Source organism: Chamaea fasciata, unplaced genomic scaffold, assembly GCF_029207755.1.
Source record: "Chamaea fasciata isolate MVZ Bird 193981 ecotype frontalis unplaced genomic scaffold, bChaFas1.0.hap1 SCAF_11, whole genome shotgun sequence".
NCBI classification, from domain to species: Eukaryota; Metazoa; Chordata; class Aves; order Passeriformes; family Sylviidae; genus Chamaea; species Chamaea fasciata.
In genome coordinates, this window is record NW_027094096.1 from 22,149,255 (window position 1) to 22,173,725 (window position 24,471).

General features: G+C 53.4%; 1 protein-coding gene across 4 annotated transcripts in view; it reads left to right on the plus strand.

Moving 5' to 3' along the window:
• Positions 1–24,471, plus strand: part of SCHIP1 (schwannomin interacting protein 1) — a 79,251-nt gene that overhangs the window by 37,318 nt on the left and 17,462 nt on the right. For 2 of the 4 annotated variants that reach the window (XM_066193669.1, XM_066193670.1), the window contains one exon: positions 7,543–8,037. In XM_066193669.1, the coding sequence (XP_066049766.1) occupies positions 7,543–8,037 (495 nt within the window). Of the gene's footprint in view, positions 1–7,542; positions 8,038–20,800; positions 21,340–24,179; positions 24,311–24,471 lie in introns of those variants that run through there. The other 2 variants (XM_066193671.1, XM_066193673.1) reach the window with 2 other exon arrangements.

Below are 24,471 nucleotides of genomic sequence, written 5' to 3' on the forward strand. Positions count from 1 at the left end.
CTGGGCCGCGTGACCACATTCCTGATGTGGCACATGAGGAATCTCCGGTGATTTTATTTTCCCAAATCCACGGATTTGGGAAAACCAAGCAGGGAAAAGCCAGGCAAGAGCCTTTGGATGGTGCAGGGTGTTTGGGGTGATAACAGGGATGCCTTTCCCGGTCTTTCCCTGTGTGCAGTCTGAATCCCAAGGGATTTCAGCTTGCTTTCCCTCAGCAGTTCCCCCCTCCCAGGTGGCTGTTCCACAGTGGTCTAGTTTGGAGAGCAATTCTGGAGTGCCTGAAAGGAATCTGTGCCCGTGCAGCTGCACTTCTGCCACCCTTTGCTGCCTCCCTGGGCTCCTGCGCTGCTCCTCCGGCTTCCTCAGAGAGCAAATCCTGGGAGGAGCAGCTGGGAAAGGGAATCAGCCTGGAGAGAAGCGGGGCCAGGGGGGACCTTGTGGCTCTGCACAACTCCCTGACAGGAGGGGACAGCTGGAGGGTGGATTTGGGGTCTTATCCCAGGGAACAGGGACAGGAGGAGAGGGAATGGCCTCAGGCTGGCCCAGGGGAGGAAATCAGCAGGAATTTCCTCGTGGGAAGGTTGTTAAAGACTGGAAGGGGCTGCCCAGGGAGGTTTGGAGCCCCTACCCCTGGAGGTGTCCAAGGAATTCCAGGACGTGGCGCTCAGTGCTCTGCGCTGGGGACAAGGCAGGGATCAGGCCCAGCCTGGATGATCTTGGAGACCTTTTCCAACCTAAATAATTCCATGATTTTGCGGCTTTGGGGCTGCCCCATGGATGCAGCCCAGGTTTGGGGGATAACTGCAGGGACATGCTCCAGGAGGCCACCAGGAATGGGTCAGGGCTCTCAGTGATGCCTTCCCCAAAGCAGCTCTGGGAATCCCAGAATCATTAACAAAGAGGAATCCCAGAATCATTAACCAAAAAAGTTTCCCAGAATCATTAACCAAAAAAGTTTCCCAGAATCATTCACCAAAAGGAATCCCAGAATCATTAAGGAAAAGGAATCCCAGAATCAATAAGGGAAAAGCCCTCCCAGCCCATCAAATCCAACCTTTTCACCCCCCAAAGCAGGAGGGGAGCCAAGGGAACTCACACCCACATCCAGGGAACTCCGTGGGCAACCCAGGGACCATCCCACACACCCAGCCCCGCCTCCGGCAAAGAAATGAGAGGAAAACTGGGGAGGAGAAAGCAGAGCAGGGAGTTTAGGCCCGAGATTTAGAATACGAACCGAAAGTTAAACCCAGAACAGTTTGCTCTGTGCCCCATGATTGAGCTGTGCTGCTCCGATGGCTCCTTGGAAGGATCCCAGGAATCATCAGGGAAAGGCAAAGCTGCAGAACGCCCTGGAGCAGAGCTGAACCTCATCCCTCTGGGAACGGGATCCTGGAGGTGCAGGAACAGCAAAGGAGGATTGGCCTTGAAGGGAACCGGGAATCTGCAACAGCTGTTGCCTCAAAATTCACTGGGAACGGAGCGGATTGCTGGGATTCGACCCCACCCTTTGAAGCAGGAATTCCTTTTGCAGCCGGAATTGCACCTTCCCCTCTCTCCTGGTTGGCTCTGTGTCCAGGCTTTGGCTGCTTTAGGCTGGGATTAATTAATTATCTGTAACCTGACTCAACCCCTGAGCTGGGCTCAGACGGTGCTGGCAGCGAGGGGGATCTTGGTGAGCAACATGACATTGCGGATTGCGGGAGGAGTATCCAAACTTGATTTTCCCAAACCGTTTTCTGTGCCTCTCCTTCAACTGATCTGGACCAAAAAAAAAAAAAAAAAAAAAAAAAAAAAAAAAAAAAAAAAAAAAAAAAAAAAGTAAAATATTTACAGTCCCTGAAAATTTACAGTCCTCAGCCCTAAGTCAGGCAGCCAGCTGGATCGTCCGGGATGCCACAAAAACTTGGGAGAAATTCCTGAATGCTGGTTTTTGCTCCCAACATTCCCGGCCTCAGGCAGGTGGGATGAACCCTCCTGGATTCTGCTGGAGCTGAGCACGCTCCTCCCTGCTTCTCTTGTACACCGGCCCCACCCAGTGACAACCAGAGGCCCCTAAGGTGATTAACACACTCCTTAATTAAGCTGAGACTTCCTTTAGGGGCCGATTCCTCTCCGCCCAAAGGATCGGGAGGGATTTCGGGGGAGAAATGCTGCAAAAAGCTGCCGCGCACACGCTGGAATTCGGGAGTTAATGCATTTAGAGGAGGCAACATAAATATTAAGATTCAGCAGGGCTCTGCGGATTCATGCATTTGAAATATTCCAGCTATTTCCCCGCTCGCATTCCTTCCCCACGTGCCTTCCGAAGCACTTTATTAAAGGACATTTCCCCCCCCCCCCACCCCGGCCTTGATGATTACACGGAATTCCAGAGGCTGTTGGAGAGATAAGGAGATCCCTTTTGTTTACTCCGAGGGTTTTGCCGGCCCTCCTGTGTTTGGGACGGGCACAGGGGAAGCAGCTCCAGCCCTGGAATTGTTTCAGGACAGGTTGGAAAGGGCTGGGAGCAATCTGGGGTAGGGGAAAGTGCCCCTGCCCATGGATAGGGCATGGGATGAGCTTTAAGGTCCTTTCCAACCCGCTCCGTGATTTGATGATTCACCCCAGAGAGAATAAATTAGAGGAAAACCAGTCTGGGCAGGAGCAGCTCCTTCATCCTCCAATTTTCCCAAAGGAAAGGGGACAACGTGGGTTTTGTGGGTGTTTTAGGATGTGGGGGAAACTTCTGGGAGTCAGGGAAGCCCTGGCAGAGGTGGAGCAGACATCAAATCCCAGTTTGGAGAACTGGGGGGTGCCAGAGCCCAAAATACTGAGCGTGGCCTGAGAGGAATTAGTTTTGGGATGCTGCTCCCATCCCTGTCCTGCACCTCTGTCCCCTCCTGTGCCACCAGAAGAGCTTTGGTGGCCGTGCCATCACGCAGAGCCCTGCTGTGATTCCCCTCCCCCTCATCCCCCCTCTAAATCAAGCAAAGGATTAATTGGCTAAACTGAATTAGCCAAGTTTAAAGAGTTAAACCTGCAAATCCTAGCAGGTACAAGAACGATGCCCACGAGGCTTTTGCCCGCGGCCAGGAATGCTGTGCCATGGCAGCCCTGTGCCCTGCAGCTTCCCCGGGGGGGATGCAGCATTCCAGAGGGGAATGCAGCTGCGTGGATCCTATCCCTGCACCCCAGGGAGCTGCAGGTGAGTCCCCACCGTGTCTATTTGTAAATTAATATCCCTTAAGTCGGTGTTTCAGGGGTGGTGTCTGGTTTGTTGCTGGAATCTCAGGGATGCACAGGGCTGGAAAACCTGCAGCATCCCAGCGCTCCTAATCCCAAAGGCAGGGATTGGGATAATCAGAGTGCACAGGTACTGCAGGATGTTTTGGGCATTTGTGGAGAGGAGATAAATTTTCTCTATGGATAAGCTGTAGAATATTCCCCTCTGCCTGAATATTTAGCCCAGGATCATCAGATCACGGAATTCCAGAATGGTTTGGGTTGGAAAGGACCTTACAGCTCATCCAGTTCCAATCCCCTGGGCAGGGGCACCTTCCACCATCCCAGGTGAACTCTGAGAGCTTTCTTCCTGCCCATGGAATCAACAAAACCCCAGGAATACTCACAGAGGGGGTGCAGCAGGAAAAGGAAATGTGCCCTGATCTCGGTGCAGCCCTTTTCCTTTCAGGAAAGGGAAATTCTTTGTGCTCAGAGGAAACTTCCTGCTTTATCCTGGGCCTATTTTTACCCCAGCATCATTTCCCTGGCAAATCCCACCTGGGTAGGGACAATGCTCAGCTCTGGGTGGGAGTCAGTTCAAGAAAAAAAACCCCAAAACTCCAGTTTTTAAAGTAAAAACACAATTTGGGAGCTCTGGGTGGACATGAGGGTGTTGGGATAAAGACCCAGCTGGCAGAAATGAACCCATATTTAGGGATTTGTGGGGTTTTAAGGGTGGTTGTGACTTCCCTGCTCTCCTCCTTCCCTGACCCAAAAACTTCTGCAATTTGGCAGGAGAGAGAACACAAGAAACCCATTCTAGAATGGGGTTACAGCAGCGCCAAAATAGAAAAGTCGAATCAATTTGATAGCTGATGATAATCAGCAAACTGCCTCTTGAACCAGCACCAGGAAAAGAATAGGAATCTTATTTTATGGGATATATTTCTGCCTCAGAATCAACCCCACAAAGCTTGTTTGTGTTAAACCTCCTTTGCACTGAATAAGAGAGCTGTAAAACAGATTCTTTCATCTCCAAGGGTTTGTGTTCACACCCTTGAAAATCCCTACAAATCCCAAGTTTTCCACGGTGCTGGGAAAGGGTTTGTGAAAGAGAGAAATGCCATTTGTGTTTGGAATAGCAAGAGCAGGGTCCAGCAGAAATATGGTCCCTGTGTATAATTAGAAGTGGGGAGGGTTAAAAATGATCGGATCTGTCTGCAGAAGAAAAAAAAAAAAAAAAAAAAAAAAAGGGAAACTTGGAAAAATCACGTGGATGGTGTGTTAAACCTTGTAAGAAAATAAATTTGTCTGAGGACAGGGCAGCGGGGAGGGATTTGCAAGGACTGGCACCTTAAAGCATGACTTGAATGAAGGCTGAAACAGCTTGATCCCACTAAAACAGGAAAACTGGGAATGGGAAGTGCCTGCCATTCCTTTCATGGCACTCCAGATGTCCACACTGGGGAATTCAGGGAGAGGGAAGCGTTCTTGTCCTCACAAAACATTATCAGCGGCGTTGAAGGGAAGAAACTTCCCCAGTGAAGATCCTGTAAATCAAACTTTCCACAGGCAGCTCCTCCTTTGCTCAGCGGAAAAAAAAAAAAAATTCCTTTTGAGGCTGGTGGTGACGTTAAAGCCGCCCCAAATAAAGAATTGCAGCACCCAAACTGTGTCAAATGCCACCCCCTCCTAACCCTGCGGTGAAACCTTTTCCCCATGGAATTCATCTCCGGGATTTTGCTCCTTCCTGCCATTTGCTGGGGATTATTTTTAAAACTGCACTTTGCAGCGCCTGATTTTTGTGGAGTTTCAGCCACCAGGCAGCCTGGGAGGGAAGCAGGGATCAGATGGGGAGAGGGAGGGATTCAGCTGCTCCCGGGGGTCAGGGGAGAAAACTGGGATAATCCAGGCTGAGCAGCTGGAGAGCACCTGGAGGAGACACCTCAAGGGAAAGGTTAATCCCAAATAAACCCTGTGACATTCCCTGTGTGTCCCAGCCCCTTTATCCCTCTGAAGCCGTGCCTGGGAGTCAGAGTCTCCTGCAGAAAAGCTGGAGAGGGATGTCGAACCAGGGAATGTAGTGGCAGAGCAAGGGGGAATGGCTTCCCACTGCCACAGGGAGATCGGGAAGGAACTATTCCCTGGGAGAGTGGGGAGGGGCTGGGATGGAATTCCCAGAGAAGCCGTGGCTGCCCTTGGATCCCTGGAAGTGTCCAAGGCCAGTTTGGAGCAGCCTAAGACCGTGGAAGTTGTCAGGGACAAGATGAGTTTTAAGTTCCTTTCCAGCTCAAACCTTTCCATGAGTCTGATTCCCAGCCCACAGGGAGAAGAGGGGATGACTCCAGGACACTAAAACCTTTCAGGCCCAGTCCGTGCCCTGTTCCTGTTGTTTTTCCCATCTGATGTTGGTGGGGTTTGGATGCTGGGATGCCCCTCCACGGTGGCTGCTGCCCAGGAGGGGGATGTGGAGTCAGACCTGGTACAGGAACTTCCCTTTCCCTTTCCCTTTCCCTTTCCCTTTCCCTTTCCCTTTCCCTTTCCCTTTCCCTTTCCCTTTCCCTCCCCAGGGCATTTGTAACCCCTCCGTGGTGCTTTTGGGGCAGAGTTCAATCCCATTTTGGATTTGTGGTGGAGACAGAGTTGATAGCACAGCGATATTTTGATTGTCGCTGGGTGACCCCAAGGACGTTTCTCACACAAAATCCCGCCACAAAATCAGCTCCTAACCCGACGCAGCGTTCCAATCTCACTCTGATTAAGAGTTTCAGGTTCTCCCCTGGCCCTGAACTCTCCCCCTCTGGAGGGTTGGGATTGCAGGGATCAGAGGGCAGCTGGGTGCTCTCCCAAACCCTGTGGCGAAGCTCCTAATCCATGTGATTGATGCTCCCCGTTGCAGACACAGCACCTTAAAAGGTCTCCTTGCCTTGGATTTGGGAATGGGAACATTTGCGTGTTAAACTTGGCTCCGGTGACCCAGAATGCAGAAACTAGATTAGTTTTTTTTAGCAGAGTTATTTATAGGTGACTCTTAACGAGTTACTTTAAATTACTTTTAAGGAAGGAAAGGAAGGGAGAGGGTGGAAGCAGGGGGTTGTGGCGGGTTCCCTGCGGTCCCTCGGGCCGTGGGAGGGAGGATGTGGCTCCCTGCAGAGTCACCCACGGCCCCACATCCACTGGGGGGGGATGATGCCACCTCCAGCCAGAAAATCATGGAATGGTTTGGGTTGGAAGGGACCTCAAAGCCCGCCCAGTGCCACCCCTTGCCATGGGCAAGGACACCTTCCACTGTCCCAGGGTGCTCCAAGCCCTGTCCAGCCTGGCCTTGGGCACTGCCAGGGATCCAGGGACAGCCACAGCTTCTCTGGGAATTCCATCCCAGCTCCTCCCCACCCTCCCAGCCAGGAATTCCTTCCTAATATCCCACCTCTCCCTGCCCTCCGGCAGTTTAAAGCCACTCCCTGTGTCCTGTCCCTCCATGCCTTGTCCCCAGCCCCTCTCCAGCTCTCCTGGAGCCCCTTCAGGCCCTGCCAGGGGCTCTGAGGTGTCCCTGGAGCTTCTCCTCTCCAGGTGAGCACCCCCAGCTCTCCCAGCCTGGCTCCAGGGGCCTCCTCTGGGCTCTGTCCAGCAGCTCCAGGTCCCCCCTGTGCTGGCCCCCAGCCCTGGCACGCCTCTGCAGGTGGGGTCTCACCTGAGCGAGGCAGAATCCCCCATCCCCGCTGCCCACGCTGTGGGATCACCCAGCACAGGGGGGATTTCGGCACTGTCAGTGCCTGGGGCCGGCTCAGGATCAGCTTCTCTTCCACCCACACCCCCAAACCTTTTCCCTCCGGCCTGATCTGATCCACTCTCTAACCAGCCTGGATTGATGCTCGGGGATCACTTGGGACCGTCCCGACCTAAGAACTGCGGAAATAAAGAATAACAATCATTTTTTTGATAACCAAAAAAACCTCTGTTACAACAGCTCTCACAACGCCATCAGCTAACATCCTAGTCACAATTAAAAAAAAATAAATTAAATAAATAAAAAAAAAAAAAAAAAAAAAAAAAAAAGAGAGAGAGAGAGAGAGAGAGAAAAGAGAATAATTCCATGAAACACCAGAACAGGCGGTTTAGTGCCCGTCGGAGCGGTGTCTCCTCGCCGCCAGCCGGCGTTTCCCGCAGCTCCCGAGCGGCGGAGCCGGAGCCCGGCCCCGCTCCGCCCCCGCCCGCTCCGCCCGGGGCCGGCGGCAGCTCCGGAGCGCGGGGGCGGCCCCGGGCCGGCGTTTCCCGTGCCCGGCGGGCAGCCACGGCTCCGGGCATCCCTGCCGCGGGCTGCCCTCCGCTTCTCTCCGGCAGGATTCCCGGGAGGATGGCATGGATTTAGGCAGCGACGCCGGCAGCAGCCGCTCCAGCTCGGAATCCAACTCCAGCAAAGCCACGCCGTGCTCGGAGGGCAAGTCCTCGCCGTCCCCCAGCAGCCTGGACCTGGCGGCGCTGGACGATTCGGAGGAGGAGGAAGAGGAGGAGGAGGAGGAGGAGGACGGGGGCTCCCCGCCGTCCCCGCCGCCCTGCCCGGCCGCCCATGGGCGCCGTTGCGGCCCCGCGGCCGGCGCTGCCCGGCGCTGCCCCCGCCCGCGGCCCCCGCCCCGCTCGGACCCCGCGCAGCGGCGGCGCGGAGCGAACGCGGGGCCCGGAGGGAGGAGGAGGAGCGCAGGGGCGCGGCCCCCCCGGGACCCGCGGCCCCCCCGGGACCCGCAGCCCCCGGCCATGGACTGGGCAGCCCTGGAGAGGCACCTGGCCGGGCTGCAGTGCCGGGAGCAGGAGCGAAAGGCGCGGGCCAGCCCCGCCTCGGTGAGTGGGGAGCGCTGCTGGGGGCGGGGGGAGCGGGGTGTTGGTTTGGGGTGGTGGGATCTCGCGCGGAGGGGATGCTGCCGGGACTGCCGGATCCGCCTGGAGGATGTGGAGGTGTTGGAGAGAAGCCAGAGGAGGCCACGGAGATGCTCCAAGGGCTGGAGCGCCTCTGCTCTGGAGCCAGGCTGGGAGAGCTGGGGGTGCTCACCTGGAGAGGAGAAGGCTCCAGGGACACCTCAGAGCCCCTGGCAGGGCCTGAAGGGGCTCCAGGTGAGCTGGAGAGGGACTGGGGACAAGGCATGGAGGGACAGGACACAGGGAATGGCTTTGAACTGCACGGTGGTAGATTTAGATTGGATTTTGGGCAGGAATTGTTCCTGCCCAAAGAGGGTGGAGAGCAGCTGGGCTGAAATTGCCAGAGAAGCTGTGACTGTCCCTGGCAGTGTCCAGGGCCGGATTGGACGGGGCTTGGATGCACCTGGGATAGTAGAAGGTGCCCTGCCCATGGCAGGGAATGAGATGAGTCTGAAGGTCCCTTCCATCCCAAACCATTCCACGATTCTGCAACTTTCTCCGGAGCATCCTTGGGCACTGGTGGGGCTGGTTCCCTGCAGCTCCAGGGCTGTGGCGGGGGCTGGTGTCCGGGTGCCACCACCCGGCTGGCTCCGAGTCGGCTCCCCTTGGAGAGGCCGAGGAATATCAGCTTTTCCCAGGCTGTGTGCTCTCCTTCCCCGCGGGAAAGAACCTTCCCAAGGCCCCGGGGTCAGTCAGGATGAAGCCCCCGCTGCTGTTTTTACACAAACCCCCCGGGAATCGCGGCCCCATCCCGTTTTATCCAGGGCGGTTTGGGAATCGCACAGAACTTCTGAGCCGCAGTGATGTGAGAGGAACAAGCGCTGCAGACGCGCCGGTGACACGGCAGGGCTGAGGCTCTTCCATAATGTATGAATTCCAAAGGAATCCACCGAAAGCTCTCCTGGAAGCTCTGCAGGAGCCTTTGGATGGCTGAGGAACGCCTGTGTGCCTCCCCAGCCGTACCCCCCTGGCCTCGCCTCTGGCGCACATGATCTTTTTTCTTTTTTTTTTTTTTTTCTTTCCATGATTTTTCTTTTTGTTGTTTAAAAGGCATTCCGTGCCCTAACTTCCTGTGAAGTCACCTCGCTCGGGGAGGTGGGGATTTCCCCCTGGATCCTTGAATTACAACTAATTGGTGACAAATCTGGGTGGGTGCTGGGCAGGATGAGTAAGCTGAGGGATGAGTGGGACTGCTGCCATGCAGGGATGGTTTGGTTTTTTTTTTCCCCAAAGCCTGAACACTGGAGCCTCAGTGCCTTGAGGAACTGACAGGTAACAGCTTTAATTACAGTCATTTGTGCAGGAACTCAGCCTGAAAAAAAAGGAAAAAGAAAAAACACCAAAAAGAAAAAAACCACTCCTCATTTTTTGTGGTTTGAGAGCTGATTTCTCCAGCATTATCTGATCGGCTCTGCTGGCGCTGCTGGAAACTCTTTGCCTCCAGGCATGAGTTTAACCAGGTGAGCTGTCACCTAAGGAATTCTACCCCTGTCAGGATTTTCCTCCTCCTTCCTGCCATTCCCTCCTCCAGGCAGGGAGGCTCTGGAAGGAATTGGGGCTGCCTCACGCCCTGACTTGTCCCGTGTTGGAGTTTGTGCTGTGCAGATCCGGGGCTGGCTGGACAGCCAGATTTGGGCATGGAGAGCATCTCCCATGGGTGGGACTGAGCTCCAGGACTCCTCACTGCCAGGATCTGGAGGCTGCCACTCTGCAGTTGGGATTTTCCCGGTGTTTGTGGCCCTGGGGAGACTTTCTGCACTCCGCAGCTGTCCTGGAGGCACCTTTGCTCCGGGATTCCCCTTCCCTTGGCTCCCAGGGATGAGGAGGAGGAGGAGGAGGAAATGTTCCAGTTTGCTCCTCCCACTTCCCACCTGGATCAAAGGGCTGCTGCGGAGGGACATTTCCCCTCCTGGCTGGCTGGGAAGGGATGTTTGATGTCCCCAGGACACCCCCTGTCCCTCCCAGCGTGTCCCACCAGCTGCGTGTCCCCAGAACTGAACCAGACCCAAGTGCAAATCCCTCTTTTTATTTTTGTTTTCCCTGCCCTTGACCTTTCCCTGCGGTTCAGTGTTTATAACAAACCCTCGCCTTGCCCCGCTGGAAGCCCGAGTGTTTGTAAACACGGGGATCATGGGGAGGAGGCAGCCGGGGAGCAAATGCAGGGAAATGCACTGGATTGCTTGCAGGATTCCTCGGGAAAAGGGGGATTTCGGTGGGAAAAGCCTTGGCTGGGGTGGGGAATCAGGGTGGGATGTGAAAGCAGCTTGGAGTGGAGGTGTTTCCTCGGCTGCTTGCTGCTCCCAGGAATCTGGGAGACATGTTTCATTGAGGTGGTTTTATTAGGGTGATTTATTCAGATTTTTCAGCCGTCAGGCCCTGATTTTCCGGGGGTTTCTCATGCCCCAAGTGAAGGCAGGGCAGGGGTCACCCCAGGGGGACAGGGGTGACCCATCAGGGGCTGGTGTGGCCTCAGCTTTGCTGCTCCCTGGGGCTCTGCTCCTCTCCATTGCATCCCTGCCTGCTCCATCCCTCCTCCCTGGCCCTGGCTGAGCATCCCAGCCCGGATCCAGGGATCTCTGCTGATCCCCAGGGCTGTGCTGTGCCCTGGCCGTCCCACCCTGACTGTGCTCAGGGGTGTGGACCATGCTGGACTCACAGGAGAAGGAAATTCCCTCTCCCACGGAAGCTCTACCATGTTTTTAGGAGGTTTTCCCAGCCGGGAGGATCTGGGCTGGGTTGGGGATGCTGCAGCTGGACTAAATGAAAGGTTTCAATGATGAGGGACCTCTGGTGACATCCGCAGAGCAGACATGTGCCCTGAGTCGCTGGAAAGGCTGGAAAAGGGAACGTGAATGATGTTAATGCCATGGAAAAGGCTGTTGTTCAGCTTCCAGGTGGGATTACACGGCGCAGACAGGATGTGAGGGCCAGGGCTGCTCCCTCAGGGTGCAGACAAAGGTGACGGTGCCTGAGAAGCTCCTACCAGGAAATTTGGGAAGGATTTGGCAACTTCTGCTTGGCACTGGCAGCCCCGCTGCTGAGACAAGCAGAGGCCCAGCGGGTTGGGGTGGCCATGGATGTGGTGGGCGATTAATTTTTGGATCCTGGATGTTCCATGTCCATGGGCAGGCTGTTCCGGGGGTGAGGGCTGGCTGGAATGCCCCCAGCTCCCTCTGGGAGGGTCCCAGGTGGGCAAATGCTGTCTAGAAATGGAGAATATTCCTGTCTCTCTCCCCCCAGAAAGGGTGAAATGACTTTTTTGGGGGGCCGGATTGAGTGGCAGAAGTCCCTCCAAGCCTGCTGGGCTGTGTCAGGTGACTCTTGAGTTTTCTGGCCTCCACCTAAGAGGAGAAACCTCTTTCCTGAAGGCACTTGCTGCTTGGAAGCTTCGCTGTGGAGATGCTTGGCTCAATCTCCTCACCCAGCTGCAGGAAGCCACTCCCTCCCAATTTATTTATTATTTTTTTCTCCTTTTTCCTCCTTTCCTCAACTCCTGGCTGCAACCAGAGTGGTCCCAAATGTGCCATGGGATGCTTTGTGTCCCTGTGGAGGTGCCGGGGAAGCGGTGAGGCTCCGCTAATGGCTCCAATCAAATCCAAATCTGCCTTAATGGCTTTAATATCCCTCCCTTTGCCTCTCGGAGGATAATTGCAATCAATAGGATGGATTGGCTGGGAGGAATATCTGCAGGTTCTGGAGTCAATTAAGGAAACGCTGGCTGGAGGGGAAGTGGCTCAGGCAGGCTGGGCCGTGCCAGGCTGCCCAGGGAGGGCTGGAATTGCGGGAGGAATTTTGCTGCCCACAAGGCTTAGGGCAGGCAGTGCTGCTAAAAGCTCGTCCCTACAGCTTCCAGGACTTCTGCCGGAGCTTTCTGCATGGAGAAGGATGTGCTTGGGTCCCTATTTTATCTTTTCACATCTGGAATGTTCCTGCCTGTGCTGTGAGATGGATGGATGCCGTTATCCCATCCCTGTGGAGGTGAATCCGAGGAATCGCACATCTCTCCAGACACTTGGACTCCTGCATTTCCAGCGTTTTGGGAAGTTAAACCTGTGTCCTTCCAGCTGCTCTGGTCCTCCAGGCTGTCCTGAGCCTCTGGAGGTGGGCATGGTGCTCCTGCTTCCCTTGGAGCTGCCCACGGGGCGACCCTGAAAGGCAGCAAAGAACATCCAGAGTCCTGAACTCACCTTGGAGAGGGTGGAAAAGCCTCAGGTCTGCCTTTGGAAAATGCTGGAAACCTCTTGGAAGTGTTCAAAAAGCGTGGGAGTGGCTCCTGGGGACGTGGTTTATCCGTGAAGACCGTGGTGGTGGATTAATTCTTGGATTGGATGGTCTCAGAGGGCTTTTCCACCTTAGCGATTCCGGGAGAAGACTTCAGGGTTAACCCAGGATATTCCAGAATTCCGCGTGGACCATGTGAACACCTCGTCCTTGCCTGGGTCTCTCTGAACATTTGAAGCTAATGAAGCACGGGCTACAACCTTGAAATCATTTCATAACCGGCCATGGGCAGGGATCTGATTTTCGTGGATCGAAATGGAAGGAAAAATGTGCGGACCAGCCTGGCGAGAGGGAGGAGAGAAACGGAGCCAACAGGTTCTTGTTCAAGCCACGTGGGAGTGTTGGTGGAGCAGGATTTTTGGGAATGAGGGCTGGGATCAGGCCCAGACCTTTGGTGTAAAGCCTGGATCCACCTCGGAGCATTCAGGGAGCAAATATTGGCTTGGAGGTTGTCAGTGGGGTGGTTCTCACTTAAAATAAGCATTAATTGCTTCATTGAGCCGGCCTGAAGTGTGAGTTCCCTCCTCCCCAGGGATGTGAGGATGTCTGGGGTGGGAGTGTTGGGAGCACGATTAATGCCTGGAAGGAATTGTTCCGGCCAGGAGCTGTCAATGTAGGAATTTCTGCTTCCCAAAATCTGCCTCGGGGCTTGCAGGAAATTGCATTTCTGTCACTGCTCAGCCAGACCTTCCCTGTCCCCCTGACACCTCCTGTCCCTGCTGGATCCGAGCACCAAACTCCTCCCCGGGCACCTGGAGAAGGGAAATCCACGTTCAGGGAGGTTCTCCAGGGCCAATTTATTTGTTGTTGTGAGGCTTTGGCGTGGAAAACAAACCTTTGGAGCGTGGAAAAAGCTGTAATTCTGCCTCGTTCCAGTGTCCTGGGGGTGGGATGAGCTGCAGGAACGACGCAGCTGCTGCTGGTGGATCTGGACTTTGGCCACTTCCCACCCAGCTCAAAGGTTGGCTGGGAGATTCCTGATCCTGCCCGAGCGAGCAGAGCCATTCCCTTGGGGAAAAAAAAAACCATCAGGCTGCTTGGTCTGGGAATTCCGTAGATTGGAGGGATGGGCCTTTGGTGCTTCTCAAACCGAGCCAGGCAAAACTCCCAGGGTTAAAAACCCTGAGGGAAAACTTGAGGAAAAACTTGCTTCCCATCCCTGAGCCTTTCCTTGAAGGAATTGCCAAGCACAAGGGGGAGCAGCCTGTGGGTTCCGCCTGGAGGGATGGTTCTCCTTTCTCCCAGTGCTGCCATCACGTGAATTCCTCCAGGTGATGGAGTCCAGTTGGTCGGTGAGTGAATGTTCCCCGTGGGATGTGGAAAAGCTGGAAAAGTTGGAATTTTTTTAGCGCTAACTGTGGTGCAGGCAGCAGTGACTCTCCCTTTAATGCGACGCTACGGGATCACGGTTGTGATCTGGCTCTGCAAAACCGGTAAATTTTATTATAAGTGACCGTTTTTGGTGTTTGGGAATCACGAGTAAGAAATCCAAAGGATTTCCAAGGAGAGGGGTGAGCCTTTATGCCAAGCAAAATTTGGAATATCTCCGAACAGTGGGGTTTTTGTTTTTTAAAAAAGGGAGATTCTGGAGCTTTGCATCCCTCCCCTAATTCTTCAAATTCCCACTTGAACCCAAGTGTCTCAGGTTGGAATAGCAGCAGGCAGCAGGAATTTTGATTTCCCAGGATAATAATTATGTACTTAGGCAAATATTCCTGGCTTATTAAGTGGGATAAATGCGAGGCAGGGGGAGGTTTAATTCCCACAACTGCCCTGTGCTGTGCAAAACCCCTGATTTTCCATACAGATGGAGAGGATGGATGTGCTCTGCCTGTGGGATGGGGTGCCTGGAACACCTGGGATTGGGGAAAATCCAGGTGCACGTGGAGGGAGAAATTGTAGCCAGAGGATATTTAAAAACCAGGAAAAAAAAAAAAGGGATTTATTCAGTGCAACCCCAACCACGTTGAAGATCTGCTGAGGAGCCCTGGAAAAACCGGGACTGTCCTGCCTCCAAAATTCCAGGGGCCTCAGGGATGTTCTAATTATTCTAAATGATTTAAATATCGTTTAAATATTTAAAGCTTTGTTTAAATGTTCCAAATAACGCTCCAGACACCCCCCACACCCCCCAGAGAGTTTGTTTCTGTGAGCAGCAGGGTTGCCTTAGCAGTGATAAGAACAGCAGGAATTGTGATTTGTTTCCTTCTTCCTCTCTGCCTGGATTTAAGGTGGTTTGCATTGAGCTGGTTGGAAAAGCAGGTGCAGCACTTGATTGTTTTATAAAGCTTGTGTGGAAACTGGGAAGAAATCGCTCGAAGCGGCGTTATTCCTACTCCCAACAGCAAAAAAAAAAAAAAAATCAGGACAATCAATATCAGTGACACGAATTTGTGTCCCCATCTCCTCAGGAGGTGCCGCAGCCCAAAGGAGCTTTAAGGGACCATTGGATTTAGGGGGAAAAAAACGGACTTTTTTGGAGGAGAAAGCCTCTTGAAAGGACATACGAAATCCCGGTGTAATTCACCAAAGTCGGCGGTAATCCCCACGGGGAGGAAATGCGATTTCCCAGCTTCTCCCCGTGTCTCACAGTGGGTATTAATTGAATTTTATAAAAATGAAGCTGTTGAAAATAATCCCATCACCTGCTCAGTTCCATATTTTCCAAGGCTGGACACGGTGATCCAGGAATTCCTGTGGAATTCAGGGACGCTGCTGAGGGGGGCTGAGGAGAACCAGAATTTGGTGTGTTCAGGCTCTTCAATCTCGAATAATTCTGCTGTTGTGCTGGAATTTCGTCAGTTAGAACTAAAAAGATTAAAAAAAAAGAGAAAGTCTCTCTCCCAGCTCTGGCTCTGAAATCAATCCTGCTCCAGCAGAGCTCCCATGGATTCGGCGGAAAACGATTTTTCCCTCTTCCAATTATCCTTTCACACGAGGTGCTCCATAATCCCTCTTTCCCTGGAGCTTTTCCAGCTTTTTCCAAGGCCCTCAGATCATTTTGGGGCACCCTCATCTTTCCCTGCCGAGCCGTTTGTGCGTCACCAGAGTGGGAGATCTTATTTATAGCCCCCATCTGGTGATCCATAGATCTCCTTTAATGAGGAAAATCACACCCCGGGGCCATTTCTTCCTGCTGGTTCCTCTGGAAATCCGAGAGGAAATAGGATTTCCCAGGGAAGACGAGTGCCAGGCTGAGGTTTAATCCTCTCTCTGGTAGAGGCAATGGTAAAAAAAGGAAAGAGAACTCTTATTATAAAGTGCTGGATGCTTTATGCACACAAAAGCTGCGTGGCCCGTGGGGAATCCAAATGCTTTTAGCGAGTTATTAAAAATTGAATCCCAACTTTTTTTTTTTTGTTTTATTTCCGTGTAATCCCTCCATTGGATTTATTGAAGAGGGATTTGGGGAAAGAGCAACGTTCCTGTACCAGGGTCGTCCTCTCCTCCGGCTCCTTGGCCTGGCAGGTGTTTGATGAGCAATTGTTCTTAGGAGTTCAGAAGAAAAATAATTGTGGGGATCATTTTTTTTTTCCCCCCATCTGGAATTCTCTGCATTTGCATGAATGCATAATATCCCAGCTTTTAGCATTTTTCCTGGCACGTTCCAGCCGGCCTTTCCTTTCTCCTGCTGCTGTCTCATCTCTCATTTCTTGGTTTAAAGGCAACTTTTAGCTGAGCCTTGCAAAGATCCAAGAGGCTTTTCCTGAGAGGAGGGCTCCCAGCTTGGGGCTGACCTGGGAGCTGTTGGGAAGGGAAACATCCTGCTGGAAAAACACCTCCAGGACCTTTTCCAAGGGTCTGTTACTGGGAAGGGCAGAGCAGGTGAAAATCAGGACATGCTCCTGAGATCCTTGGCTACGGCCTTGACCCCCTGTTCTCCTGGAATTCCTTTGGATCCATCCTCAAGTGATCAAATTGGCCGACATTTCCATATATTAATAATATTTCAGTGACTCAAACAAGGTGCTCAGAGCTCCGGCAGCCCTTCTCCCTGCTCAGAGGCTGCAGGAATCATCCCTGTTCCCAGGAAATACCAATCCAGGCTGTCCGTAAATCACATGGAGCAGGGTTTCCCACATTTCACACCTGTCCCCATGGCTTGACTCAAAGGCTCGACCTGATGGTGTAAATGGGGAAAAAAAAAAAAGAAAAAAGAAAGAAAAACCCCAAATCCAACCTCTAATAACCCGTCCCGTGCCTGTCTGTGAAATCTGGCCCCATCCCAGCAGACACCTCCAAACGAACCACCCGGGATCTCCAGCCTGTGGAAAGATTCCAGGAAAACTAAAGGAGCAGGAAAAGCTGCAGGCTGCCAGAGCAAAGGGGGGGGAAAAAAAAAAAAAAAAGCCTGAGGTGGAACAGGAGAGGGAGAGGGAAAAAAAAAAAAGGAGATTTAAGAGACCAGAGTTGTTTTCTTGCTCTTATATGGTGCTGCTGTGCCACCAGCAGCTCCCTCGCTCCATGACTAATGAGGCTCAGCTGGGATCCACCCTTGCTTATCCTGGTATTTTTAGCTTTTTCCAGCCTCCTGCTCGCTCCGCCTGCCCTGTCTGATTTAAAACACTCACTCTGCACCTCAGTGCTTGTCCAGAGCAGGCAGGGCTGGGGTTTCTCGTCCCTGAGGGAATTGTTTTTGGAGCTGGCAGTGACACCCAGGGAAGAAGAATCACCTTTGTGTGACCCAGGCAGCTGCAGACAAGAGGATTCCTTTTTTTTTTTTTCCTTTCTCCCAGTGACCCTGGGGCGAGGAGACAAACTCCAAAAATCATCTTTTCCTCCACTTTTTAAAGGCTGGGGACTGAAAATGATCCTGGAGCAAGAGCAGGGCTTTAATCAGGCTGGGAGAGCAGGGATTCTGTGGAAATGTCACCGGGGTGGGAGCAGGTACAGAAATCCCACCTCCTCCTCTTGGCAACCATTAAGTTCCCGGTCTGGGGCCAAAAGCCATTTCTGGATGGAACACGAAACCCTTTTGAATTGTGGCAAAATCCCTGGAACTGCAGGCAGAGGGAACCGAGCTGATTTCAATCCAGGGGATTCGTTAATTAATTAATTAACCCTGAGTGCGGTGTGGCCACCTGCATTTATCCAGCCACAAAAAAATCAAAGTCCGTCCTCCCCAAAATCCCTGCAGGGTTTGAAACCTCTCGGGTTTGGGGGACGTATTTTAAGGAGGCCCCTCAAAAAGAGTGGATTTCTGCCCAGAGAAACTTTGGAGTTTTGGGCATCAGCCTTTGGAGCTGAGGCAAAAATCCCCTTCTATTTTTGTCCCGACCGTGACTCAGAGGAAGATTTGTCCCTGCAAAGTCACTCCTTCTTTGAGGAGGCATTTAAAGGCCGCTGCTGTCACCTGTTTGGCTCGGGATACTCCTGGTTTTGGTGTCTGGCTCTGTTGAAGAAGACAATTTCTCATTCCACGTGCACTTTGTGGAATGTGCTGTGTTTATTTTTTTTTTTCGGCCTGCGAGTCCCAGCCCCGGGTTTTTTGCCACCCCTTTTGCAATTAAAATCGCAAAATAAAGCCATGAAGAAATCAGGCCTCTCAGCTGTTCCCACCAGGAAGCACAAAGGGAATAGAAAAAAAGGATGGATGGGCTGGAAGTGATGGCAGTGGGATAATCCCATCCTCAAATTGCCAGATTTTTGCCCTCTGGCTCAGTGCTTTATTTATAATTAATAACTGGATTTTTTGTGGCTGGGTAAATGCAGCACACTGGACACACCACACTCGAGGAGTAATTAATTAATTAATTAATCAATCCCCTGCATTTAAATCAGCTGAGGCTTCCCTCAGCCTGCAATTTCAGGGATTTTGCCACAGTTCTAAGGGCTTTGTATTCCATCCAGAAATATATTCCAGACCAGTAACTGAAGTGTTGAGTCAGGGACGTGGAATTCCTGTTTGTGCTCCCAATCCAGCAAGGTTCCCAAATAATTCCTGCTTCACCCTGTCCTTCATCCTCAGGGAAAATCCCTTGCTGGGCCATTTTTCCCCTCTCGGAAAAATCCATTAATTCCTCTCCCTGCTGCCGTTTTGACGGGGCTGGAGGGGGCAACTTTGTATGTTTCAAATCTCTTTTCAAATATAGCAAGTTTTTATTGGAAAAATTAAAATGAACCAAATAAATGGGGAGAGGAGGGACAAGGAAAATCTGGCTGGATGTGCTGCCCATGGATCTGAGCAGGGCTGATAAAAACTCCTCCCAAATTTGTTATCGGAGATCAGACGAGGGTGTCGCTTGAAATGATTTTGCTTTATTCTGGATCAATACGGACCTGAAACTTTGGGAATCTTTCCCAGGTGGGATTGGGAGTGGATGGGTGCATCCTGCTGCTGCCAGCATCCCTCAGCCCAGCCCAGCTTGGAGCAGGAAACGGGATTTGGAGGCAGAGATTTGGGAATTCCGTGCCGGGTGCGGATGTCCCGGCCGGCAGTGCCAGGCTGCTCCTGGCACAGGGAGGAGCTGGGCCACAGCTGCTCCAGCCAGGGACACTCTGTCATCCTCAGGGACGGGGAATTCTCTGGGAACAGCTGGCCCTGCCCTGAGCTGAGTGAGGTTTGATTTGGCATATCCCACCCAGGCCGATCCCTCTGTTTCCTGGGAATGTCAGGTCTGTGTATGCCAGCCAAAACTGGGGGAAAATCGTTTGGAGCTGATGGGATTTGCTACAAATCCTCTCCCAGATCTTGCTGCAGAGCGAGGAATATGGGAATTTATTGATGCTCAGATGGAAACTGATTTTTCCTGCTGAAAAGCTGCTGTTCTCCATAGATTCTGCACGCTGGGAATGCTGCATTTCCCGGAGAACTCTTGATTCCTAACAATAGAAATAAATCAAATTGCAAGGAGGCAGCTGGAGCTTTTCTCTGCTGTCTCCCCACACTCCTGAAGTGCTGGAGATAAATTGATGGAGACGGGATGGTTTGCCCGGGAAGGAATTTCAAGGTTTTCCAGTCCCAATCCCTGCCATGGGGACACCTCCAACCATCCCAGGCTGCTCCAAGCCCTGTCCAGCCTGGCCTGGGACACTGCCAGGGATGGTCAATCCTTGGGAAAATCCATTCCAGGGCCTCACCATCCTCACAGGGAAGAATTCCTTCCCAAGATCCCATTTAACCTCTGGCAGTGGGAAGCCATTCCCTGTGTCCTGTCCCTCCAGCGCTTGTCCCCAGCCCCTCTCCAGCTCTCCTGGAGCCCCTTTAGGCCCTGCAAGGTTTCCCTGGATCCTTCCCTTCTCCATTCCCAGCAGTGAATCCTTGGTGGGCTCAGACTTCACCATCAGAGCTCCTCAAAATTCCCTTTGAAGCCCTCCTGATCCAGCTTTAGAAATTGTCCAACTGAAAATGAAATGAAATGAAATGAAATGAAATGAAGTCTGTGTGGTGCCATTGAGCCTTCCTGGATGGCTTCCATGGGGAAAAAAAAAAAAAAAAAAAAGAAAAATCCGCTTGTTTTCCATATGTTGGGTGACTTTTATATCACTGGAGAGTTATAAATACTTGGGTGGCTTAAATGAGTCCCTGCAATTCCCCGTGAAGTGTTTGACATGGGAGGAATCAGGGAATTGCTGGATCCTTCTGCTCCAGGCTTTTTGGAAAGGGAGAATCTTGGTCTGGTTGTGTGGTTTTTTATTCCAAATCCATTTCTGGTGCTTCAGGTGAGGCCTGTGAAGGTGCTGCTTGTAAGGGGCTCCAGAAAATTCCAGGGAAGTAAAAAAAAGGCATGGAAAAAGGGAGGACTTTGGGTCCTTAACCTGTTGGAGGTTTATTCCCACCTGGAGCAAAATGAGCGAAAACCCCTGGGCATCATCTCGCTCCAACAAAACCAGAACAGTGCAGAGCATTATCCATGGGTGTAATCCAAACAAACACTCCCCTTCCCAAGCAGATGTCGAGTATTAACTGATTAAAAATAATCCCTTTTTTTTTTCCTTCTTCTTCTTTTATTTTTCTTGCTGGATTTAAACCCAGGGAAAGCTTTAGCTGGGCTTAAAGAGGAGCTAAATCCCTCAGTCCCAGGAAATCATCAGCAAATAGAGCTGAAATCCCGGGATGCTGGATCTAATTCCTGTTTCCATCATCCCAGAGGATTCCATGGAGCTGCTCCAAGGGCTGGAGCCAGGCTGGGAGAGCTGGGAATGTTCACCTGGAGAAGGGAAAACTCCAGGGAAACCTCAGAGCCCCTGCCAGGGCCTAAAGGGGCTCCAGGAGAGCTGGAGAGGGGCTGGGGACAAGGGCTGGAGGGACAGGACACAGGGAATGGCTTCCCACTGCCAGAGGTTAAATGGGATCTTGGGAAGGAATTCTTCCCTGTGAGGATGGTGAGGCCCTGGAATGGATTTTCCCAAGGATTGACCATCCCTGGCAGTGTCCCAGGCCAGGCTGGACAGGGCTTGGAGCAATCCGGGACAGTGGAGTTGTCCCTGCCCATGGCAGGGGTGGGGCCGGATGGGCTTTAAATTCCTCCCGAAGTAAACCATTCCACGGTCCTGCAGTTCTCTGAAAACTGAGATAAAACATTCCCAGCTCTTGAACTCCTCCCTGATTTTCACCTGCTCCACAATCCAGCTGCGTATTTATTTTGGGATTTGAAAAAAAAAAAAAAACAACAAGCCACCAAACCAAACTAAACCACGAATGGAGCCGGGTGGGTTGGGCAACACCAGCCTGGAAAACAAACCTTCCCACCTGATAAGGCCCCTCTGGGAATGCCTGTGGGCAGGAAAACATTCCTGGCGTTTCCAGCGGGAATAATTCCATGTCTGGGCTGCCTTGCTGCTGCTCCTGCTTTTTTTTTTTTTTTTTTTTTTTCCCGTTCCCAAGGTTTGTGGATGAAGCCTTTTGCAGCGCAGAGCACGACACGAGCGTGTAAAAATAAATGTGTGGGACAGTGGGAAATGCCCCAAAAACGCCGGGAAAAGGGCTGGATGTGGCTTTGCTGTGTGAGTAATAATCCGGGATCCTTCCCCTTCCCTCCCTCGCACGGCTCCCAGCACTGGGAATGGGAGGGATCGCCTTCCCTGCCCGCCTTTATCCCTTTGAAGGAGTGTTTTTCCCAGCGGGAACGAGGATGGGAGAGCCGATAACCTCCCTGTGCTCCTCCCTCCGCCCTGTTAATGGTTTCCTTGGAGTTCGGGCAGCCAGGGAAAGCAGAAAACTTGGGAATTCCCTGCCCTGCCTTGGCCACCTCAGCGCCGCCGGAGGGGGACAAGGCTTGGGATGTGCCAGGGGGCTCCCGTGAGTTTAAGAATGGGGGGGGAAAAAATCCTAAAAACACAAGCCCGGAAGCAGAAATTCTCTCTTTTGGCCCAGAATTGGGGATGCCAGGTGTTTCGTCCTTCTGAGGAGGAACAATGATGGAATTTCTGTTGTTTCACTGGACGAGTTGGAGTGTCTGGTAAAGCTGGGGTTTCTTTTCCCTGCGTGTCCGTGGGCAGGGATGTGCTGCCTGTGCCTTGGGATTGAATTCCCTGAATTCCCTGTGTCCTGAGGCCCTGTGGACGTGCAGGAATCAGGCCTGGCTCATTCCTGGTGCCCACCTCACCCCCAGAGCAGCGCCTTCCCGATCCTCCTGGACCAGTCCTGGAAGGGTTTGAAGGGAAAGGTTTCACCCCAGTGTTGTGTCAGACCCTGTGGAGATGTTCTCCAGGGTTTTCCCAGCCACACGTTCCTTGTCCCAAGCTGGTTTTGGGGAAATCTTTGGGAAAACTCATCTGGATCGTCTCACAAGCGGTATCAGACCCCTTAAATTAGGGGGTGCCTCATTAAGAAACGCAAACCAGGCAGGGCAGGCACCCCCTGGATTTCTTTTCCCAGCTGGGAAGAGGCTGGTAGGGCTCCCAGGAGCTCCCCACTGGATTGTGGCTCCATGGAAAGCTGCAGCCTGTGCTCATCCTTCACCCAAGAGCATCGCTTCCCCCCGCTGACCCAGCTGGAAAAGAGCCGGGAGCCTTTCCCTGCCTTTAATCCCTCTCAGCTTTAATCGCTACCTGCCTGCCCACCTCCTTCCTGCCGGGGAGTGCAAATGGAGCTGGGGCAGAGGAGCAAATCCAGAGGTCGAGGGTAATTCCTGGCCTTTCCCACCTCCGGGGCTGGCTCCGTGTGGGAACAGGTGGCTCTGGTGCAGCAGGTGAACGTGGCTCCCTCTGGGATCATTTTCCCAAAGGGAAAAGCTGTTGATTCCTGGGGAGGGGGGGGGATCCATCCACTCCAGCCCCAGAAATGGGGAGCTGGGCACCAAGCTTTGGGTGGGAATGAGGGGAGGGATTGGGAGTTTTCCTTGTGATGCACAGAATAAATGGAATTTGAGTCGCTGCTCGCTTGCCACAGATCCTTCTCCCAACAAAGCCAAGGTTGTGCAGCGAACTGCCGAGTGGGGATGGTTTGTTTGGATGGATTTTTATTTTGATGTCTGCTTGAATGGGATTCTCTTCAGATCCAGGAAAAACCAAGGATGACTTCACCCTCTCTTAAAAATTTATGCAGAATATATTAATTTTTTTTTCTTTTTAAATGAAGCGTGTTTTTTTGGTTTTTTTTTTTTAAAGTCTGCTGCTCCAGGGGAGAGAGAGCACTGGGGAGGAGGATCTGGGGGTTCTCTCCATCCGTGCCCCAGCTGCACAGGGACTCCAGGGACTCTCCATCCATCCTCCCACAGCTGCTCCAGCCTGTCTGTGCTGGTGGGAAGGCGGGAAAGCTGGGGCAGGGTGATGATCCCACAAAAGCCTTTTATTTTTTTCCAGAGGCACATCTGGTGTGGGGGAATCAAATCCGAGCTGCCCTGAGCAAGTGTTCGCGGATTTCAGTCATGTGAATGAATCCCTGAACAGCTGGGCCCAGGAGCAGGATAAATCCCAGTTTGCTGAAGGAAAGGAGGGAAGAGGGCATGGAATTTCTGCTGTTCCCTGCCTGGGAGTGCCCAGGGCGTGATGTGAGCCCGCCGTCCTCTCTCTCTGGGTGTTTTAGCGTCCCTTGGATGAGCTGTGTCCAAACAAAACAAGGATTGACAATGACATTTGGTGTGTCCTCACCCTCCAGCCGCGGAGGGTGCTTTTACTCTTGTAAATGAGGCTCTCGGGGTTCGTGTCGTGGTTGGGAAAACCCTCCAAAATCACCCAGAACCACATTCCCAAGTGCCCCATCCGCTCGGGTTTTGAACCTTTCCAGGGATGTGACTCCACCGCTGCCCTGGGCAGCTCCTTCCCGTGCTTAACCCACCCTTCAGTGCGGGAATTTCCCCTGATATCCAAGCTGGGCCTTTTCCCCGTGTCCCCCGGCTTTCCGTGCCCCAAACCACCGGGGCCAGGTGGGCGCTGGGGCCGAGCTCCGCTCCCTCCCTGCCGCCTGCAGGAGGTAAAAATAACCGGGAATGTAGGGCACAGCCTCTCCCAGAAATTCCCGCGCGGCATTCCCGAGGCAGCAGGCACAAGGAAGGTGTCTGGAGCTCGCCTTTCGGGGCTGGCTGGTTTTCGGGGTGTCTCGGGGCCGCGCTCCATCCCCCGCCAGGCCGGTCCCGGGGGGCTCGGGGGGGGCTTGGACCTTCGGCTGCCGCAGCATCGCCGGGGCCGGGGGAGCCTCCCCGTGTCCTGGGGGGCGGTTTGAGGGATTTGTTCCCCCTCCTGGAGAGGAGCAGGGCGGCAGCGGCCCCGCCCGGAGCGGAGCGGGCGGAGGCGGCCCCGGCCCGGCCCGGCCCCCCCGCGCTCCCGGGGCCGCCGCTGCGCAGGCGGAGCAGCGCGGCCGCATCCATCTTCCCGGGCTGCCTCCTCCTCCTCCTGCTGCTCCTGCTGCCTTCTCCCCATCCTCCTCCTCCTCCTCCTCCCCCGCCGGGGCCGCGGCGGCTGCGGGCGCTGCCGGCGGGGCGGCAGCGGCGGATGATGCACCGAGATGGTTCACCAGGAAAACTGCTCCTACCAGGTAAAGGGGCGAGCGCGGCCTGGCCACCAGCCCCGGGCAGCTCCGGGGCAGCCCCCGAGCCAGCCCCGGCCGGGGCCAGCGCCGCTCTGTGCCACCCCTGGGGCTGCGGCAGCGCGGGGCCGCCGCCTCGGGTTCGCACCGAGCATCCCGGGGTTCGCACC